The sequence below is a fragment of the Melanerpes formicivorus genome, unplaced genomic scaffold, assembly GCF_026170545.1.
Source record: "Melanerpes formicivorus ecotype bairdi unplaced genomic scaffold, bMelFor1.0.p_v2 SCAF_2, whole genome shotgun sequence".
Taxonomy (NCBI): Eukaryota; Metazoa; Chordata; class Aves; order Piciformes; family Picidae; genus Melanerpes; species Melanerpes formicivorus.
Genome location: NW_027142354.1, coordinates 37,670,876 through 37,690,112, shown reverse-complemented (window position 1 = coordinate 37,690,112; position 19,237 = coordinate 37,670,876). Strand labels below are relative to the sequence as shown.

The following is a 19,237-nucleotide window of genomic DNA, read 5'->3' as shown; positions in this document are numbered from 1 at the left end:
TGCCTTTCCTGGCATTACTATCAAAGAAGGACTATCCTTCCTGTTAATGATGGGGGAAAACTGAGTATAACAAACATTTTGCAATTTCTACCCTTAAATCTTAAGTGCACATTCTGGGCAGTGCAATCCATGCTTTATTTCAAAACCTTGATGTTGCTGATGATTCATCTTCCAACTTAGGGGTTCTTCACTAATTTTAGTGAAATTGCACTGAAGTGTTATGATCTGTGCCTTGAACTCAAAATACACAAGTGCTAGGTATTAACAAATTATGTGAACATTTTGCCTTCCCCCCCCCCCCCCTCCTTTTTCCCACAGCTGTTTGCTTCAGTTACCTTTGAAGTTATAGAAGAAAGTAAGGTACGTCTGAATTGTTACTAATGAGCTGTAGCGGTCGGGTCAAACTGTACTCTGTTTGAGAGCATGCTGAGTCTGAAGAGTCAACTGTAGTAGGCTTCTTGAGAATAGTTTCCTTCCTGTAAAAGGGCTGGGAGGTCTAGATACAACTGGACATAGCCTGATGAGCTTTGCCTCACAAACTCAGAAGGCCACAGGCATGGTCTAAGGTCAGTGCACTTAGTGCCCTGGTATATGTTGGCCTGCCTGAGAGTGAAATCCCTTCATTAGCTGTGGATATTCTTCAGTTGTTGGGATATGTGGTTGTGAAGGATAGCTGTAAAGCTGCCAGGCACCTAGGGAGTGGCTGGAGTCTTAAAATAGTAGTTAAGATCCATGGCATCTTTGCTTCTGGAGTACAAGCTCATTTCAACATGGATGAATTGAGTTGGCTACTGCTCCAGATGACATCTGATTGTTGCATGACTTGGGTGGGGTATGGAAATGCTTTTTTGATCTGTACTCAACAGTGTAGAAAACTGTGATGCATTTATTTCTTGAAGTTACCCTGCATTGGTCTGAACTTTTGTTTTGTTGCATTGAAGTTTGTTGTGTCTGTCCAGGCTCCTAGAACTCGAGCAGTGAAGAATGTGAGAAGGCATGCATGCTCCTCAATCATAAAGATGTGTCGAGATTACCCTCAGCTTGTCCTGGTATGTAAATTTAGTCCTGTCATGAAGAGTATTGTTTCAGTTTCAGGCTGTATTTTGTGGGATTTTCAGATTCCTTGGCTTCAGCCTCCCTTTTTCTTCCAAGAAACATTCCTGCTGCACAAATGACAAAGTGTTTTATTCCCTGCACTTGCTTTCATCCCTCACTGCTTCTGAAAATTTTTCTGCCTGAAGAGATGATTTGTGAAGTGATGAGTTAAATGAAAAGGTAATGAGTTAAATTCAGAAGGGATGAGGAGGATACAAGCAGCACTAGACTCATTTCCAGGGCATATTTGCTGAACTTCCTTCTTGTCACTTGTGTTGATCTTAGTTGATTGTAACTAATGAGGCTAGCAATGACTGATCTCCATACTGCGTTTTTCCTGTATGTGGGAGCAAGAGGAGAGTATTTGTTTTCTGGATTAATTTGAGGAGACTAGAAAAAACAAACACATTTAAAATCCATGAGTCAGTGTTCTGTTTGATTTTGCTGAACTAAACAGTCTGTATGCAAAATGCCTAGCTCTGAACTCCTTTCTTGAGCAGTGTTTGTGTGCAGTGGCCCTAGGATTATGGGAACACCCCAGGACATTACTAGTTTAAACAGAGGCACTTTTGAGGATGCTAATTGAGGTAATTCAAAGGTTCAAGTTCTCATTCTGCAGTAGCTGCTAAGAGCTAGTAGGTTTGTCTTTTTCCCATTTTACTGGTACTACAGCTCTCTTTTTCCCATGGCCAGTCAAACTTCCCCACTGGAAGAGCCAAGGGCCCAGAGCTGCCCCCAGATACATTCAGATGACTTTGCTGAAGGGGGGGTTGATTGCTAAAGCTTATACAAAGTTACAGGAAGACACAGTTGCCACTGGAGTGGGTAGGGAAGAAACTCAAACCACTCCAGGGGAGATAGTGATAACGATATCAATCATTCTTAACACAGCTGTGAGCAAAGAGATAGGAGAGTCCTATGGCTGACATATCAGAGCCTAAGTAGCAAAGTACTTTCTGTGAGCCTCAGAATTATTTTGAAGTGTGACACTGCTGTAAGGGATACAGCTGCCTAGAAGAGACATTTCCTCTGCTTATTTCAGTCATTCTAGAGGCTTATGTAAACTGGATGCAGGATGGTGATAGGGGATAGGGAAGAAAGGAGGTTCTCTCAGACTGAATATTCAGAGAAACTTGCTGCTGAGAAGAAATTGCTATGTAGAGAAAAACTTCCAACATGCTCCTCCAACTGTTCTGCCTAGTGTAGTACACCCCACATCTGCCTTTCCCATAGGCTGTCCTCCTTACTAAATGCATGATGTTCTTTCACTTGGACTTGTTTTCTAGCCAAACTTCGATATGTTGTACAACCACGTGAAGCAGTTGCTCTCCAATGAGCTACTTCTGACCCAGATGGAGAAATGTGCTCTTATGGAGGCCCTTGTCCTCATCAGCAACCAGTTCAAGGACTACCAGCGGCAGAAAGCTTTCCTGGAGGAGCTCATGGCTCCTGTAGCTGGACTATGGCTCTCCCCAGAAATGCAGAGGTATGGGTTACTGTTTTGAGCTTTGAGCTGGAGGTGTTGCAGAGATGGTGGTGTTCCAAATAAGGGAATGTGCCAACAGCATGAAGGTGGTAGGGTGCTTTGTGGCCTCCTGAGTTCTGGGCAGTCACTGTGGTATAGCCCTCCTGCATTTCAGAAACCACCAAAAGAGTCTAAATGCTGATGAAGATTGCTCAGGAAGAGTTGTTTAAGGTGATAGGGAAGGAATTTCCAGTGTGCTCAAAGCATTTGCAGAAAATGAGCAATAAAATATCTGCTCTTCTCTAGAAGAAGGTAGAAAGCTGAGCTCTCCTTACTAAAGCTGAGGTGTCCTGCAGCCTTGGGCAGCTGGACATGCAGAAGAGTTTCCCAACAGGGCTGTTATCATAAGAGATTCAAAGGTCTTTATGGCCAAAGAGAACTGGAGATGTGTGGAGAGCACACGCATCTCTGGTGCTTTTTATCACGTTCCCACGTACACTGTGGAGCACTGCCTCTTCTCTGGCGTGCTTTCTATTTGTTAGCATGTTTATTACCAGTGCAAAGCTCTTCTCAAATTCCCTGGTACAAACACTAACTCCCTTTGCTATCTTGCTGCTGCTAGAGTCCTCTCAGACCCTGAAGCCTTTATCTCCTACGTGGGTGCAGACAACAAAATTGCTGATCCTGTCTTGGAAGATCCTAGTGGCCTGAACCGCTCTAGAGTGAGTATTAACAGGAGAGCACATCCTTCATAACATGAGACTTGCCTCCTTCTGTCTGTGGTTATATACAAGATCTCTGCAGGTCATCTTCTATAGGATGCAGATCAGTAGGTTTTTCAGGTTGCATGAGAACAGGCTGGGTTTTGCCTCTTCAAGCTACAGTGATGAGCATGCAGACCGTGCAAAAGCAAATTATTTAGCAGAGCAAAGCACGCTGTCCTTTATTCTTGGTTTAGCAGGCTTTGGTTTTGGAGAAGCAATTGGTTCATGTAATTTTTGGAATACAGTGCACTAAGTTGTGGGTTTTGAGCCAGGCAGTGTGGAAAGTGTACAGCTGAGACTGCAGCATGGAATATAAAGTAAAATTCATGCATAAAGATTCTTGTTATTTGTTAGTGCAGTGTCCTCAGTTTCTGGACAGACTGCAAATGGAATGGCTATCTACAGAGTTGTGCTAGTGATTTGGGGATAATGAAGTTTGAACACTGTATTATGAATCCTTGTATCTATCCAAGTACATGAAGGAGATGAGGATCTGATGGTGTACACACTTGCTTGTAGGAGGCACCGTACTTTGCTGCTTGCATACTCGTGAGACAATATGCATTGATGTGCTGTCTCATTGCGAGTTCCTAGGCCATCCTGCCATGGTCAGGAGTCACTGAAGGTCACAGAATGTAGCCTGATTGTTCCCTACATTTTCTAGAATAGAATAAACCAGGTTGGGAGAGACCTTCAAGATGATTGCATACAACCTATCATCCAACAGCACCTAATCAACTAAACCATGCAACCAAGCACCCTATCAAGTCTCCTCCTGAACACCTCCAATGATGGTGACTCCACCACCTCCCTGGGCAGCCCATTCCAATGGGCAATCACTCTCTCTGTATAGAACTTCTTCCTAACCTCCAGCCTAAACCTCCCCTGGCACAGCTTCAGACTGTGTCCTCTTGTTCTGGTGCTGGTTGCCTGGGAGAAGAGACCAACCTCTGCCTGTCTACAACCTCCCTTAAGGTAGTTGTAGAGAGCAATAAGGTCACCCCTGAGTCTCCTCTTCTTCAGGCTAAGCAAGCCCAGCTCCCTAGCAGCAAACCCACCACTGTTTGTTCCTGTCATCAGAGCAGGCTCACAGAGCAGTCCCTTTGAGATGGGATGATGATTGGTTTCTCTGCAAACATGTTTAATTAAGTTGAGTTCTGGCTAAGAAACACTCTTTCCACCTCTCTTGCTGCAGATAAGCTTTTGTGTATACACCATTCTGGGAGTTGTGAAACGAGCTCGCTGGCCTGCTGCTACTGAAGAGGCAAAAGCTGGAGGATTCTTGCTGGGATACATGCCCAGCGGAACTCCCATCTACCGTAATCCCTGCACTGAGCAAGTCCTGAAGCTTTTTGACAATTTACTTGCTCTTATAAGGTGGGTCAAGTTGCCTTGAAATCATTTATGTTGACTTAATCTCTGGAAGCCAAACTGTGATAAAAACATGGAATATTCAGAGCATGTTCTCCCAGTGAAGCCATCAAGAATGCAGGCTGGTACAGGTGCCCAAGTACTGTTCCTGACTGTTCACAGTGGGGAATGGCACTGGGGAAATGGGAGCCTTTTGAGTGTTCATTGGCCTGGCCTACAAGAGTCCATCAAAGCCAATGGGAGCTTGGGCTAGGGTTGCCTTCCTCACCTCTACTGCTGTAAATCTGCCACTTGGTTAATCGTTTCTTGAGTAACATCTCTGGTCTGCCCTCAGCCCCTACAGTAAGGCCACCTCTCCAGTCACCACCAGGGCAGTCCCAGCTCTCATTGCATCCTGTTTATGTTATTCTCTCTTCAGTGTTGAATTAAGTTGATGTTGAACATGAATACCAGCCTCCTGAAGCACTGTCTGCTATTGAAATCAGTGAATGCATATTCTGAGGCTGATGCTACCTTGCAGTGCCTCGCCATGCATCACTGGTGGTGTCTATGGCTGGGGCAGCCAGAGGAGGGAGCAAGAGAAGGCAGAAAAGGGGACCCCTGCATAATGTAGTTGCCAGAATTAGAGAGGACTCTGTCTCAGAGTAGCTGCTGAGGCTGCAGTTTTGACAGGCTCATGGGGCAGGTCTGTGAGATAACACTGTTATGTATTTGAAAACTGGCCTTGGCAGGAGCCTGTTGAAAAAGAGCATTTTCAGATCCACTTGTAGTTTTCAGCTCCTAGGTCTGTGAGGAAGGGGACCTATTACTCAAGTGCTGTTCTAGTCAGGTATGTGTGGTAGTCACTGAATTCAGGACTGTGCTGCTTCCAGTGAGAAAGATGCTAGGATTGGTAGGACAAGCATGAGCTGTCTTGGCCCACTATAGCTGTGCATCTTATGGCACAGCTCTGTGTATCGCAGTAGGTGCTACTTTGGACAGAGAGCTAGGTTGAAGCTTCTCATTATGGCTGTGAAGTTGTCCATGAATCTTTTATCCTACAAGGCTGAAGATCCTATCAATGAGCTTTTGGAAGAGGCTGGGCAGAGCAGAGTTGCATGAGTAGAGGTAGCCTCGTGCAATTTCTTCTAGAGCCTGCAACATGCTTCATATTGTCAGAGACCAACTGAAGCAGTGCCTAAGGTCTGAACAGGCTGCAACAGACAGACCTTTTGGCTGTGCTGTCACTATTCTTTCCAGAACTTATGCATTATTAAAAACACTTGGGATCTCTGTTACAACAAGCTTGGCAAACTATTGTCAAACCCTATCACTACCCAGGAGGAAGCAGAAATTCTTAGCTTACTCCTTTACCACCTCCAGGAAATCACAGGAGCTATGTTCTATTGCCAGTGCTTTTCCATCTCCATAAAGAAAGGTGCTCTGGATGTCTTCTGAGATAATGCATCTGTGGAGTTTGAGCATCCCCTCAGCAGACCAAAATCTTTTCTCAGCATATGGTAGTAACATACATGGAGTGGCCTTTATTTCACTTGGAGGAGAAGATCCACCACCTTATACCTTTCCTGGCTGGTGCTGGATGCAGGGGGGCCTCTCTGGTGACAACTGCAAGCTCTTAGTTGTTCAGTGCAATTTTTGATGATGCTTGTGTTATTCTGGAGAAGTTGGAACTTGTGCTGTAGAGCTTCTGTTGTGTTTTTTCCTGGCTTGGAGTGCCTTTTCTTCATGCTGCTTCCACAGGCCCTCTTAATATGGATTACATAAGAAAGTAGAGAATCTGTAGCAGCCAGTCAATAGGCAAGGAAGTATAGGGATATGAAGGCTGGCTGACAGGAAAGCTGCCCGTGTTGAGGATGTCTTCAGGAGCATAGCTGCATTATTGCTTGGGGATGGATGTTTCTCTTAGGTCTGTACCATTAAGCAGCTCTCTGTGAGGAGAAGCAAGATCCAGTGTTGCTCATTTGCTTATGCAGGAAGCAGATGTGAAAGTCCTCATAGATTGGTTACTGTAGGAGCATATCTGCAAGCAGCAGTAGTATGGATCCTGTTGAGCACCAAGTCAGGCACCAATATGCAAAAATAAGGCTGAGCAGTTGGGTCTGCTGCTCTCTGGATATTGTGTGGCGTTCTTCTGCTGTGTTTGCAGACAGAGGCAGTGCAAGTCTTTGCCAGGGTAAGTAGTTTCGAAGTTAGGTCTTGGATGAGACCATGGAGCCAAAAGGAAGGAGAAGGAGCCAATCTAACAAGGAAAAAGAAGTTAGTTTTGAGTAGCATCTTTTTGAGCCTACCTGGTTTTGTCTCTGTCTCAGTAGCTGTGTTTTCCAAATTACTTTGAGGCTGCTTTATTAATCACTTTTTGCAGCTCTTAGCATAGTAATTCTCTTGTCCTCTGCAGTACCTCATTTCATCTAGGTGGTCTCTAACTTCTGGCTTAAGTTGTTCTCTCCTAAATCATGATCTCCAACTACCTTTAGATAAAGGCACATTTCTGGAGTCAGTAGCTGCATAAACTGATTGGCACAGCACCTTTATTGTGCTGGGATATGCTCATGTTTTGTTACAAAAGGACTGGTCAGGCTCAGCAAAGGTTGTGCATGGACAAAGGCTATTTTGGAACTCCTCTTGATGAGATCCTGACATTACCATGGCATTAATGTCAGTGAAAGAGTTGTTGGATAAACGTGGATGCTGGAGGCATTTCATTGTAGACAGCTCCAGCCTTGGATAAATATTCTTCAAGCATGAACTGTCCTAAAGGACTCATCTTCTGGCCTTCGAGCCTATCTCTGTAGGCATCTGACACTCTTTACAGCAGAGCTGTGACCATTGATGAAATCCTCCCAAGTCCTGCCATATCCTTTGCTTGTGTTTTCTAAAGCATTAAGTATCTCCTGAATTTTCTTTTGCCATATTGTGCTTTGTGTTGGATCCCCTGTAGCAGTGCTCACTGCTGAGAGTCTCAGCTGGAACATGTCTAGGGGCTATATTTTCATCAGGTATGAGAGCTGTCAGAAGCTTTAACTCCAGTGGGGAGCAGCAGCCATTTTCTCTCTGTTATCACTGGCACCTTGCTAAAGTATTGAAAGAGATCAGTCTGTGAGTGAACATCTTCCTTTCCAACTGTTAAACTTGAGAAAATGCTTCAAGAGCTCTGAAACAGCTAAGGACCATGACCACAGCTTCAGGATATGACTGTGTGGCCCATCTTGCTGGGGTTAGACCAGCGGGATTTCAAGGTTCACCACCACAATTCCACAGTCCTTGGAGTTCGCACCACTGTCCTTCTGCCTAGCATAAGGCAAAGTCAACATGGGCATGAAGCAGACAGGAGATGTGCAAGAAGAGGTGATTTTAGTACCTAGGCTTCAGAAATGTGGGGTTTTTGAGTCAGTGGAGTAATACTATGCAAGCTTTTGTGGAGGCTAGGCTACTCCCCAGCCACTCCTGGGGAAGTAAACCAGCTCGTGCCCCTTTGAGGCTTGTTGCTTGGTGTTAGATCCAGCCCAGAATGAGAGTATGAGTCATTAAGTCATCTGTGGAGCTCTTTCTTATGAAACTTACGTACTTGCCTTCCTCACATACGGTGAGCAGGGAAGTATTTAACACTTGCAGAGAGAAATGGGATAGTTACCATTTCGGAGCTAACTCAGGCTCTCTGCAAACTCAGGCAGACATCACTGCATCGAGGTTGCCAGGACTGTGAACACAGACCTTCAAAACTAAAACAAAAAATCATTAAGACATGAGCTGAAAGCTGAGACTCTAGAGAAAATACTGAGGTCTGTCCATGCTCCCTTCCCCCAGCCATTCCCATGTACCCCCCCTGCTTTGGGAAACGCTGCTCCAGGGGTAGATACTGAGTTGCCCTTGATCACCTTTAGCAGCAGGTACAATGGCATTGCAGTTTTGGAGGAGGCTGCAGGATTTGTGCTGTGTGCAGCTGGCGACACCCAGAGTGGAGGTCTGAGGTCTCAAAGGAGAGAGGTAGGTGAGAGAGACACCCCCTGCCAAGTCCAGCTCTGAGTGTCAATGCCCTGGCTAAGAGGGGACTATTTTGGCCTGGATGGCAAGAACCAGCCACCCGTGGCTGAATTGGTGTCCTTTGGGGAGACCTGACCATGGCTGCCTCCTGATGATGCAGAATTGTTCCCAGCTGGATGCGTTGTCCAGGGGGCACACGTGTCTGCCACAAGTAACATCTAAGCAGACTGATGTTCTCCCCAGAGTCCCTCCAATACCACCTGCTGTTCTGGGGACTGTGACCCATCCCTGGGGGCAGTGTGTGTATTTTGGAGCTGAAATGGCCCCTCCCACTGCATGGGCCTTAGGTGCAGAAGATCTTTTGAGATTACAGAATCTGCGTCTTGTCAGTTTTTAAACAACCTTCTCTAATCCCTTTGGCCAAGCTAATAAGCTGCTGCCAGCACCAGCTGGAGAATTGCTGGGAGTTTTCACTGCCAGTGCTTGCAAGGGGTGGGGTATACTGAAGTAAGTGTAAAGGGCAGCCAGGAGGTTCAGGGCATGAGGTGGAGTCACTCCATGTCTCTGTTGGATCAGCTTCCCCAATATTTCTGCAGGTGGGGAAGGGGGATCCCATGCGCACATGCTTGGTCTCGCCTTCCTCATCATCTGTCTCAGAGGAGCTGTTCACAAGCTGAAGGAGAGGATCCCATTGTCAAGGGCAAAAGGAGTTGACCAACGTAAATGTAAACCAAGTGCCCTTCTGTTTCAGGACTCACAACAACCTCTACATGCCAGAGATGGTGGCTAGGCTGGGGGAAACATTTGCAAAAGCCTTAGACATGCTGGAGGTGGAGAAGAATGCCATCCTAGGTAAGGGGCTTCTGTTTGGGAGGAATGTATGGACAGGTATTTGAGGTAGTGGTCTATCAGTAGCAGTGGAAGTGAAGAGAGGCTGGAGAGCCAGCTTCTTGCAGCTCATGTATGATTTGAACCTGCTGAAAAGTCGTCACATTTTAAGTTACTTGTCTTGGCCAAATTGGTTTCTTCTGCATAAAATGAAGGGTGCCCTGCCATATTGTTTAACCCAGCTGGATGCTGGTGTCTCCAATATCACACTTCAGGCTGGAGAGACTGAAGGTGCTGTAATTGTCTGCCTTTAAGCAGAATTAGTGCTCAGCAGAAGTCCTCAGTGGTGGTGTGGAGACCCATCATGGAGGGCAAGAGCCAAGTTCTGCAGTATTGCCCAGTCATTTGTTTACAGGCAGTGCATTAAAGAGAGGCTTTTAGAGCTGTCTTAAGCTGTGTTTGAGCTTGTGAACACAGAAGGCTTTCCAGCCAAGCAGAAGTGGGTGGCCTTGTGGGCTGTGTGTGGACTGTGACTCTGGAAGTTGAGGTTTAATTGCAGGTTCTGACAGTGAAATATTTGGGGGAAGTTGTTTTGTCTTTCTTGTCTCTGTTTCCTATCTGTAAGACAAGGAGATGCTTCCTTTACCTGTTTTCTGTGAAACGCTGTGTGTGAAGCAGCAGGGTATTAATCTCTGCTCTAAACCTTTTTATATTGTAGTTCAAGAGTAGCTTGTGTCCTGACAGACATATGTAAACCTGAGGGGATGGGCTATTAGAGAAGTTGCACAACTGTCACCTTTGCTTCTGACTAGGATCTGATGGCTCCACTAAGTTTTGCTTTAGAGAAATAAATGGGCTTATAACAACCTTAGTGGAAACTTTTGCTGTAGGTGCAATCAACCTGAGCTCATCTGACCTCTGAAGGAAAGGAGATGATGCCCCAGGGTTGCTGCACCTTTTCCCATTTGGCTTCACGTTGATTTTGCCAAGCGCTTTCCTCACTGCTGTCAAGCTGGCTGAGGCCTAGCCAGACATTCTGAAGGTTCACATTCTGTAGCTGAAGCTTATTCTTTCCCACAGGTCTCCCTCAGCCTCTGCTGGAGCTTTATGACTCTCCTGTTTACAAAACAGTCCTGGAAAGGATGCAGGGCTTCTTTTGTACTCTGTACGACAACTGGTAAGGACACCAGATAAGCCCTACACAATCCAACACTGCACAGCTGGAGCAGTAGGTTATTGCTGCATGTTGACTTGGAGAGTTAGGCTTCTTATGTGAGCTGTATCCTGTAACATCATGCAGGGGTGAAATATACTTGGTGGTTATAACCTACACATGGAACAAAGTCATTAGAAAAAGTATCTCAAAATGTGGATCTGCCTTCAGCTTTTCAGCAGCTAGGTGGTCAGAGTGCAGAGCTTAGCTGATATCCTGTCCCAGTTTGTCTTTTTGCCACATTTAATTACGTTAGGATACATCAGCATTTGAAAGTGTATTTTAGTGCTTAAATGCTTAATTCCTTGTCTCTCTACAGGTGTCCCAGTAAAAAAGAAATACTGTGCTAAAACTTCTCTACAGTATTTGCTTAAGAACATGGGAACTATGTAATCTCCAGATAGTAGTACTTGTAACCTTTGCCAGGCAATAGGCACAGTACCTGTTACCTAGCAGACTTGCAACTAACTTTTTTGTTGTTGAAGTTTCCACATCCTGGGAAATGCAGGCCCCTCCATGCAGCAGGATTTCTATACTGTTGAGGGTCTTGCCACCCAGCTCCTCAGCTCAGCTTTCATCAACCTCAACAACATTCCTGATTACAGACTGCGCCCCATGCTCCGTATCCTTTTCTCTCAGGCCAGCTACAAGGGCATTGAGCACGTGAATTGAAAACCCACATCACTTGCAGTATGGCCAAGCCAAAGAGGGGTGCTTGAGGAGGTAAACAAACAGGAGTACACATGGTGTGCATTGAGGGGTGAACCCAGGAGGGCATAAGCAGAAACAGCAGCATGTGGGGGGGCAAAGCAAATAAACGCAAAGGATTTGTGTCATCCTGAAGGCACCATGAGAGGTGGACACTGCCTTTTGGAGGGTAAGGAGCTTACATAATGTAGGAGTTTGATACCAGGGTGCCTGAATAGACTTTGTGCTCATGTGGGAACCTACCTGGTGTTCCCAAACCACTTCCCAGGGCCACATATTCAGTCTCAAAGCTAGCAAATGGCTGCTAAGCACCCTCAGTTTTCACAGCTGAACAGTCAGGGAAGGGGGCTGTGAATAGCTCATGTTCTTGCTGTATACAGATGCTACTTGTTAATTCAAGGCTGAGAGAAGATGGGCTTTGAGGAGTCTGTTGCTTGGCCTCCCAGTGGAATGGGCTGGTTTGGGCAGTGCGCTGCAGTTTTCCTAGCAGCTGTCCATGTGTGTTGGATCTCTTCCTTAACTGGTCTGTGCAGGTGTGTTTGTGAAGCCCTTGGTACTCTCCTGCCCTTCAGAATACTACGAAACCCTTGTCTGCCCTATGCTGGGACCACTCTTTACCTATCTGCACGTGGTAAGGAAAGCTTGTTCAGTGCATTTCTTGTAGCAGCTGGCAGCAATGTATGAGAACATCTGTTGGCAGCAATGTATGAGAACATCTGTCTCTCCAAAGCTAGCAGAGCCTCAATACCTAATGATTTTGAGGCTATTTAGGGAGAGCTTTGAAGGTGTGCTGAACTCTGGCTGTTGCACAGCACTCCTTGCTGTGAATTCAAGCCTGTGGATATTGGATCCTCAACCTTCAGACCTGAGAATTTTTTTGGGTTGTTTGGGTTTTTGCCTGCATCCTCTCGTTTTCCTGACAGCTTGCTCAGATTCCTGCAGCCAGCACAGCCACAGAATCTGGAGCACAGTTGGTAGCAGTTCTTGTCCCATTCAAAATGAGGCGTAGCATGAGAGCTATGTTTAAAAGCTCTTGTGCTTCTGTCAGCAGCTGTCACATGGGCTTCTTTGTATAATGTCCATCATGGCTCCTTAGGAAGGTACTGAATTTTCCCTTTTGTCTTGAACAGAGGTTGTCTCAGAAATGGCAAGTGATCAACCAGCGGAGCATGCTCTGGTAAGCTTCCACCCCTTGATAGGAGTGGGAAATGGGGAGTGGGTAGCAGCTTGGGTCTTTCACATGGCCCTTTGCCCAGGGAAGAGCCCTGCCAGCACAAGGCTGAAAACACTGTTTACCCTCATGGTGACTCATACCCTGTGCTTGGGCAGAGGGGATACTTTAAGACACTGGCTACCCTCATGCTAAAACCTGTTCTTCCCAGTGAGGATGATGCTGCAGATGACAACCCAGAGTCTCAGGAGATGCTTGAGGAACAGCTGGTTAGACTGCTGACCCGAGAAGTGATGGATCTCATCAGTAAGTGAAATCAAGCTAAGTCCCCATGGATACTTGGGACATTTGTCTTGGGAAGGACATCAGGAATTTCCAGCATGTAGTAAAACTTAACTATAATGCCCAGTAGTACTTAACATAATCCTTAGAAGCCAAGTGTGAGTTAACCTTGCCACAGTCTTTGCTAAAACCTATTAAGAGATCAACTCAAAACCTTCAGAAGAGAATTTCATTTCATTTGCATTTAGGGCTCCATGGTTTTGACAGTGTCCCTGCAGGAGTCCACTCCTCATTCAGAATCTGGGTCCTCCCTTTCTGTGCCCTGGAGCCCAGTACAGGACATCTGTTTGTGGACAGCCTAAGTGTAGAGCAGTTTTATTTCGGCAATTGCCATGTCTCTAGCCAAATAAAAGTGAAAAGTCCTTCCCTTAGAGCAATCTCCCTTCTTTCTGTTCCTCTTTTCTCCAGCATCATGTTTTTGTCAGCGTGGCTTTAAGCAGAGAAGCTGGGAAATTGACTCAGCATAGAGTTAACAGGTCCTTAACCTTCAGTCTCCTTTCTTGACTGGCCTTGTTGCCTTAAGATGGTGTTCTTCTCAGGTTATAGGCTTCAAATATTCCTGATTCTCAGTAGTTTGAAGCAGGCACTGTTCAGCAGGTTCCACCATGGAAAGATGCTGTGGGTGGAGTGTTTCAGCCTTCCAGGTAGTACAGTATTGGGCTTTTACATTGGGCTTTCAGATTCTTCAGATACTGAGCGGGAGCTTGAAGCAGCTGTGAGCCTATCAGAGTCTGTAGGATATCTCTGCATGTTCTGAAGTAGCGTTTTATCTTTTTCCACTCCACTGACCTGCAACTGTTTTTGCAGCTGTCTGCTGTGTTTCTAAGAAAGGTGTGGAGCATAACACTACTGCTGCTGTAGATGGAGATGGTGAGTAAATGCCTACTTTTGCCTTTCCTGCCCTTTGTATATACCAGGACTTTTCCCATTTCTTCATATTATCGAGGGAGAACCTGGCCTGTTTCTGGCAGTTCCATGTGACAGGTATAGGTTTGGTAAGAAGCCTGCAACTCAGTCCTGCCCAGTGTGTCTGAAGGTCACAGAAAAAAAAATGGTCTACCCTAGGAGCAAATGTGCTGTAGGCTTCAAAAGTTGGAGCACCTCATTTTTAAGGTACCAAGAAGAGGGTTGAGAAGAGGGGGATGTACATGGTCTTCTTGAGAGCTGGTGGTAGCTACTTGGGTGCCTTTCCTGCCCCACAAAGGGTGGGTGCTTTCTGCTTGGAGAAAGATGTTCTGGAGAAAGATGTTTCTTGGAGAAAGATGTGCCAGCATACTGATTCTGTGTGCTGGCTCCTAGCTTAGTTCTTGCTGCATCTCCTTCAGTCCTCAGGAGGCTGTGTTCAGTGTTGCCTTTGCTCTGCTCTACAGATGATGAGGCAATGGCCACAGAGGTGACTCCGCCTGCCAGCGCAGAGCTCACTGAGCTTGGCAAGTGTCTGATGAACCAAGAGGTAAGAGTGCATGCTCCAATTTCCACCATCCTTTCTCTGTACTATTTGTCACACTTGTCTGTGGTGCAGCTAGATGGTGCTACAGATATCTAGGCTGCTGGAGCATTCCCCAGTAGTGGAGAATCTTCTCTTAGGAACATGCATAGTTTTTAAGAGCCTTGTTAATGGTTGCAGAAGCCACAAAGCAAATGGGGGTTGGGATCCAGTACAACATGCAGCAGTTAAAGGCTTTTTGCAGACAATGCCCTGGGCACTCAGTCCCCAGAGTGCTCCCTGGCCCTGTCTTCATCTAAGGTACCAGCTTTCAAGAGGGGGATCTTCACCCAGCAGCTCTTTTTTCTTCTGTGAAATCTGTGAGAGCTGGTGCCCAAGCCAAAGTGTTGAAACAACCTACTGTGCAGAGCAGCTTCATCCTGATACCTTTGTACTCCTTCTCTCCTCTCCTGTGAATGCCACAGAAGCTCTTGCAAAAGCTTTTGCAGTGATGTGAGAGTAGCAGCTGATAGGAATTCATGGGTCCTTGCAGGACCTTTCCAGGGGAGGTGAAGGGAGCAGGTTTGGTGGACATTGGTTCATCATGGCTGTGATAGTGCACACTGGGTGCTTTGGAGCACCCTCAGCTGGAGCAACAGCACACAGGATTCTTAGAAGATAACCCTGAGAAGCTCCTGCAGAATCCTTGGATTGCTTCTTGGCTTCCTTCAGGTTTGAACCCTGCAAGTGGGAAATAGTTCCTCCAATTAGTTTCCTTCTCTGACTCCTTTTCAGGATGTGTGTACTGCGCTGCTGATCACTGCCTATGCATCCCTCTCCTGGAAGGATACCCTGTCCTGCCAAAGAACCACAACACAGCTTTGCTGGCCACTGCTCAAACAGGTACCTCTGGGAGGAAGAAGGGTTTAGTTCTGGCAGGGCTGTGAAGGAAAGCTCAGAATGTAGTGAGAAGCATGGCTGTTTTACCCCTGGGCACCTTCTCCCTAAGGAAGACCAAGATGTTACAGATACTCATTTATCAGTATCCTGCTTTCATGCTGACAGTGCCTCTTTCCCAGGTGCTTCCAGGAAACCTCCTGCCCGACGCCGTGTCCTGGTTTTTCACAAGTGTGCTGAAGGGCTTACAGATACATGGGCAGCATGATGGCTGCATGGCAGCCCTTGTCCACCTGGCTTTCCAGATCTACGAGGCCTTGGTGAGAAATTCCACTCTTTAACCCTTTGGGTTGGCAGGGGAGCATCGAAAAACTAATCCCATGCTTGCTTGGGTAGGGGCAGGAGAACCAGTGGCTCCCTGAGCTGTGCAGAACGGTCCTGTGTCAGAATTGTGTTAACCGAACTCCCCCCTGCAGCGCCCTCGCTACACTGAGCTGAAGACCGTGATGGAGCAGATCCCAGATATCCCGAGGGACTCTTTGGAGCAGTTTGATTCAAAGCTTCTCAACCCAGCGCTGCAGAAGGTGGCAGATAAGCGCCGGAAGGATCATTTCAAGCGCCTCATCGCAGGTTGCATTGGGGTAAGTGACAGCCTGGCAGAAAATTGACCTGTTTTGATTTCATGCCTGTACCTACCCTGCAGAAGTGAGAGGGTGGCCGGCCTGCCTGCCTTTCCCCACACCCCAGCTGCCAGCCAGGAGACTCTTGTAACACACTCTCTTTGTTGGGGATTGCAGCACAGACTGAGCAGCCCCCCCAGCAGCAACTTCTCACTTTGCACAAGGGGAACAGAGTTAAAATGTTTGAAGGTATCTGCTAGATGGATGCTGGGTTTTTGTGAGTATGGTAGCATTGGAACTTGGTGGCATTGAATGAGAAGCTGGGGACCTAGAAGGAGCGGGGCTGAAATTCCCCAGAAGGCAAGCACGGTGTCTGCAAGCAGGCTGCACCTAAGCTGAGTGGGAGTATGAAGGTCCTAACAAGCGCTGCCTGTCTCCCTCTGCAGAAGCCTCTCGCAGAGCAGTTCCGCAAGGAGGTTCATATCCGGAACCTGCCATCTCTCTTCAAAAAGGTGAAGCCATCACTGGAGACCGACGTGCTACAAAATGAGGATGGAGAGGGCCTCACTGCACTCTTTGAGCCCTGAACCTGGGACGCTGCAGTCATCTCCTCCCCTACCTTATATTTTGTCTCTTCTCATAGTAAGCACATTAGATTCTCCTTGTCATCACCTCCACGAGCATTTGTCTGAATAAAGCCCCTTACAGGTCTTGTCCTGTTCTCCTCCCTATGCTGGGATGGGGCCTATAGTGGCATTTGAACCGATCTACTAAGCTTCCCCTGATTCCTTCCCCACCCCTCGACTGGATGAGTATCTTTAGACCTCTGCTTCTCTGCAAGGTGAGAGTTGAGCCCATAGACTCCATTTGGTAAAGCCTGCTCATCCTGTAGCATTGGGTCACTCTTGTTCCACCTCTTCATCCTTTGGGGTATAAGGTTAATGTAAAAGGCAGAGTAGTATACCACATGAAAAGTGGCTGCCCTAATCTTCCCCTGGGTGCTAGTAGTCAGGTATTGTAGGGGATACATAAGCCACTTGGGCTGAACCTGGCAGCACTTGTCCCTAACAGACTGGTATTCTGATGAACCTGTTTCCCTCCAGAATGCTGAGCCTTGGGCTGATGGCTGTGTGCCAGGAAGCCTGGCAGTGCTCTAGGATCTCCCTTGAGATCAGCCTTTCTAAGGTGCAGCTGCTCTCTAGAAAGAGGCAGACACTATTATACATATATATATATATATATATATGTGATCTTATGATCATACAGCTTGTTCTACCCAGAGCCAGATGGAAGGCTTCTACTTTGTGCCAGCCTTTCTTGGACATCCTCAGGGGGAGCAGGACAGATTTTTGTTTTTTTAATGATTATAATTTTTTCTTTTTACCATCCCTGTAGAATAGAACATGGCCAGTGCAGGGTACACATAATCTGGACCAATATCTGAGGCACCTGCAAACCAAAAGGGATCTCCTCACCCTGTTGCTGTGGAGGTGACAGTAGCCTGTGTCTTTATCCAGTGTGGTACTTCTCTGAGAATTGCACGGTGGGACAGGAGGGGTGGGGTTTATACTGCAGTTTACAGGGGGGACTGGGTCAGAAACTGGTTTTCAGATCAGGTGGGACTCTTATAAAGCCACTCCAGTCTGCAAAGCTGGCTCTTCTTACATGACAAATGGTTCATTTGATCTATCCTAGTGTTAGCACAGGAGCTGGGAGGTCTGTCCAGAGCTAGCTGGCACTTTTGCCATGCAGGAGACAGAACAAGTAATAAACTCTATCAGATGGAGAAGGTGGTGTCTCCACTTGGACAGACTGGACAGAAAAGCTGGGGTTGGGAGGGGTGATACAGCAGAAAAGAAGAGCAGGCTTTAGAAATCTACTCACCCTCCTGCCCCTGCTGTTCCACCAGCACCCTCCACTTTCTTCCTGGCCTCACTCTTTTCTAACCTCTGAGCTAACATGGCTCCTGGCTTTAGCAAAGGCTGGGTGTATTTATTGTGTTGTGATATTTTTAACATTCTGTGACTTCATGCTAGACTCAAGGGGGTTTTTTTAAATGGGTTTTAGAACCTTTTTTGTAGGAATGTTTAAATCCGAAGCTGTCTCTGAACTGGTTGTGTTACACCTCTGAATGTCAGTAAAGCTATTCCAGTTTCATACATGTAGTGTCATGTTTCATTTTTGCAATTTGATGTTTCAGGAAGATATGAAGCCTTGGCTCTACTTAGACTGGCCTTCTGAGCAGCACTCCTTACTCTAGCTATCAAGAAGGGAGCACCTTTGCTAGTAGTCAAGCCACATTATGAGGGAGGGGATGAGAACCATTCCAAGCTCCACAATTAAAGTAGAAAGCAAAAGAAAAATTGTGTCACTTGCATCTGGTTTATATGAATTCCCTGGTTTATATTAATTCCCCAAGAGCCACTAGCTCCCAGTTTACAGCTTGAAGGCTACACATTCCCAAAGCAAACCCCTTTGGCATGGCTCTATTCGAGAGTAGGTCCCTTAAGCAGTTACAGAAATGGGCACAGCAACAGCACAGAAAGGTGCATGCGCTGCTTAAGTAGCCCGCTGTACTTTAGTCCAACTCTCAGACAAGCTTTTCAGTAAGGCAGGAAGGTGATTTAGCTGCTGCCTTTGGTCTGTCCCCTCTAGTTTGTTTAAACTGAAAGGATACAGCTAGAAATCATGATTTTTCAAATGGGATTAACACCTAAATAGTTAGGAACTAGACTCAATCAGGATGGATCAGAACGTTTTTATCCTTATGTTGGCACTGGGACTGCACCACATTGTCCTCATAAATGTTAGGTAGGTACTGCACAGCTGTCTTGATTTTTAGGCAAGCAAAATACCCTGAGGAGGTGTTAGAAGCTCTAAACCAGAAGATACAGACTACAGGTCTTGGGCCTAGCTCTTCAGTTCCCAACAGTCCCTTCTAAGGACAAGTGGATGAATGAGGCCCTGTAGGATAGGTTTAGCAGTCAAGGTCCCTGCAAGCCACCTACTGAAAGAAGATGAAGTGTGAGAGCAAGCACAGCTGTGAAACACTTAACAGTTCCCAGAACAGCCCTGACCAGGATGCAGCCAGTTTCCATAGCAATCAATTACCAGCTGTCTTGGGGGGAAAAAAAAACAGGGCATAGATCTACAACACAAGATAGTGACACGGGACAGGGTAGGACTAGAGTCAGGATGCCTAAAACATCCTTAAAGGTCTTAGGGTGAATATGCTAATAATACAAGTAACTATATTCCAGTGAAAGGGGCAGAGAGAAAGTATGATTTGCTAAATTGTAGCACTGTAGCGAGAACTGACTTAAGTCACTGGGCCACCACTCCCAGCCATCCTCTGA

The 19,237-nt window shown here is 46.4% G+C and overlaps 1 protein-coding gene across 2 annotated transcripts in view; it reads left to right on the top strand.

Annotated features, from left to right (window-relative positions):
- XPO5 (exportin 5) overlaps positions 1-18,040 on the top strand; it is a 31,834-nt gene extending 13,794 nt beyond the window's left edge. The window contains exons 17-33 of one of the 2 annotated variants that reach the window (XM_068156963.1): positions 319-360; positions 960-1,049; positions 2,382-2,581; positions 3,183-3,282; positions 4,520-4,701; positions 9,428-9,528; positions 10,585-10,681; positions 11,203-11,339; positions 11,959-12,056; positions 12,556-12,602; positions 12,808-12,902; positions 13,746-13,808; positions 14,309-14,391; positions 15,160-15,267; positions 15,444-15,581; positions 15,738-15,902; positions 16,328-18,040. In XM_068156963.1, the coding sequence (XP_068013064.1) occupies positions 319-360; positions 960-1,049; positions 2,382-2,581; positions 3,183-3,282; positions 4,520-4,701; positions 9,428-9,528; positions 10,585-10,681; positions 11,203-11,339; positions 11,959-12,056; positions 12,556-12,602; positions 12,808-12,902; positions 13,746-13,808; positions 14,309-14,391; positions 15,160-15,267; positions 15,444-15,581; positions 15,738-15,902; positions 16,328-16,468 (1,887 nt within the window). In that variant the 3' untranslated portion in view covers positions 16,469-18,040. Of the gene's footprint in view, positions 1-318; positions 361-941; positions 1,050-2,381; positions 2,582-3,182; positions 3,283-4,519; positions 4,702-9,427; positions 9,529-10,584; positions 10,682-11,202; positions 11,340-11,958; positions 12,057-12,555; positions 12,603-12,807; positions 12,903-13,745; positions 13,809-14,308; positions 14,392-15,159; positions 15,268-15,443; positions 15,582-15,737; positions 15,903-16,327 lie in introns of both variants that reach the window. The other variant, XM_068156953.1, reaches the window with a different exon arrangement.
- The last annotated feature ends 1,197 nt before the right edge of the window (positions 18,041-19,237 follow it).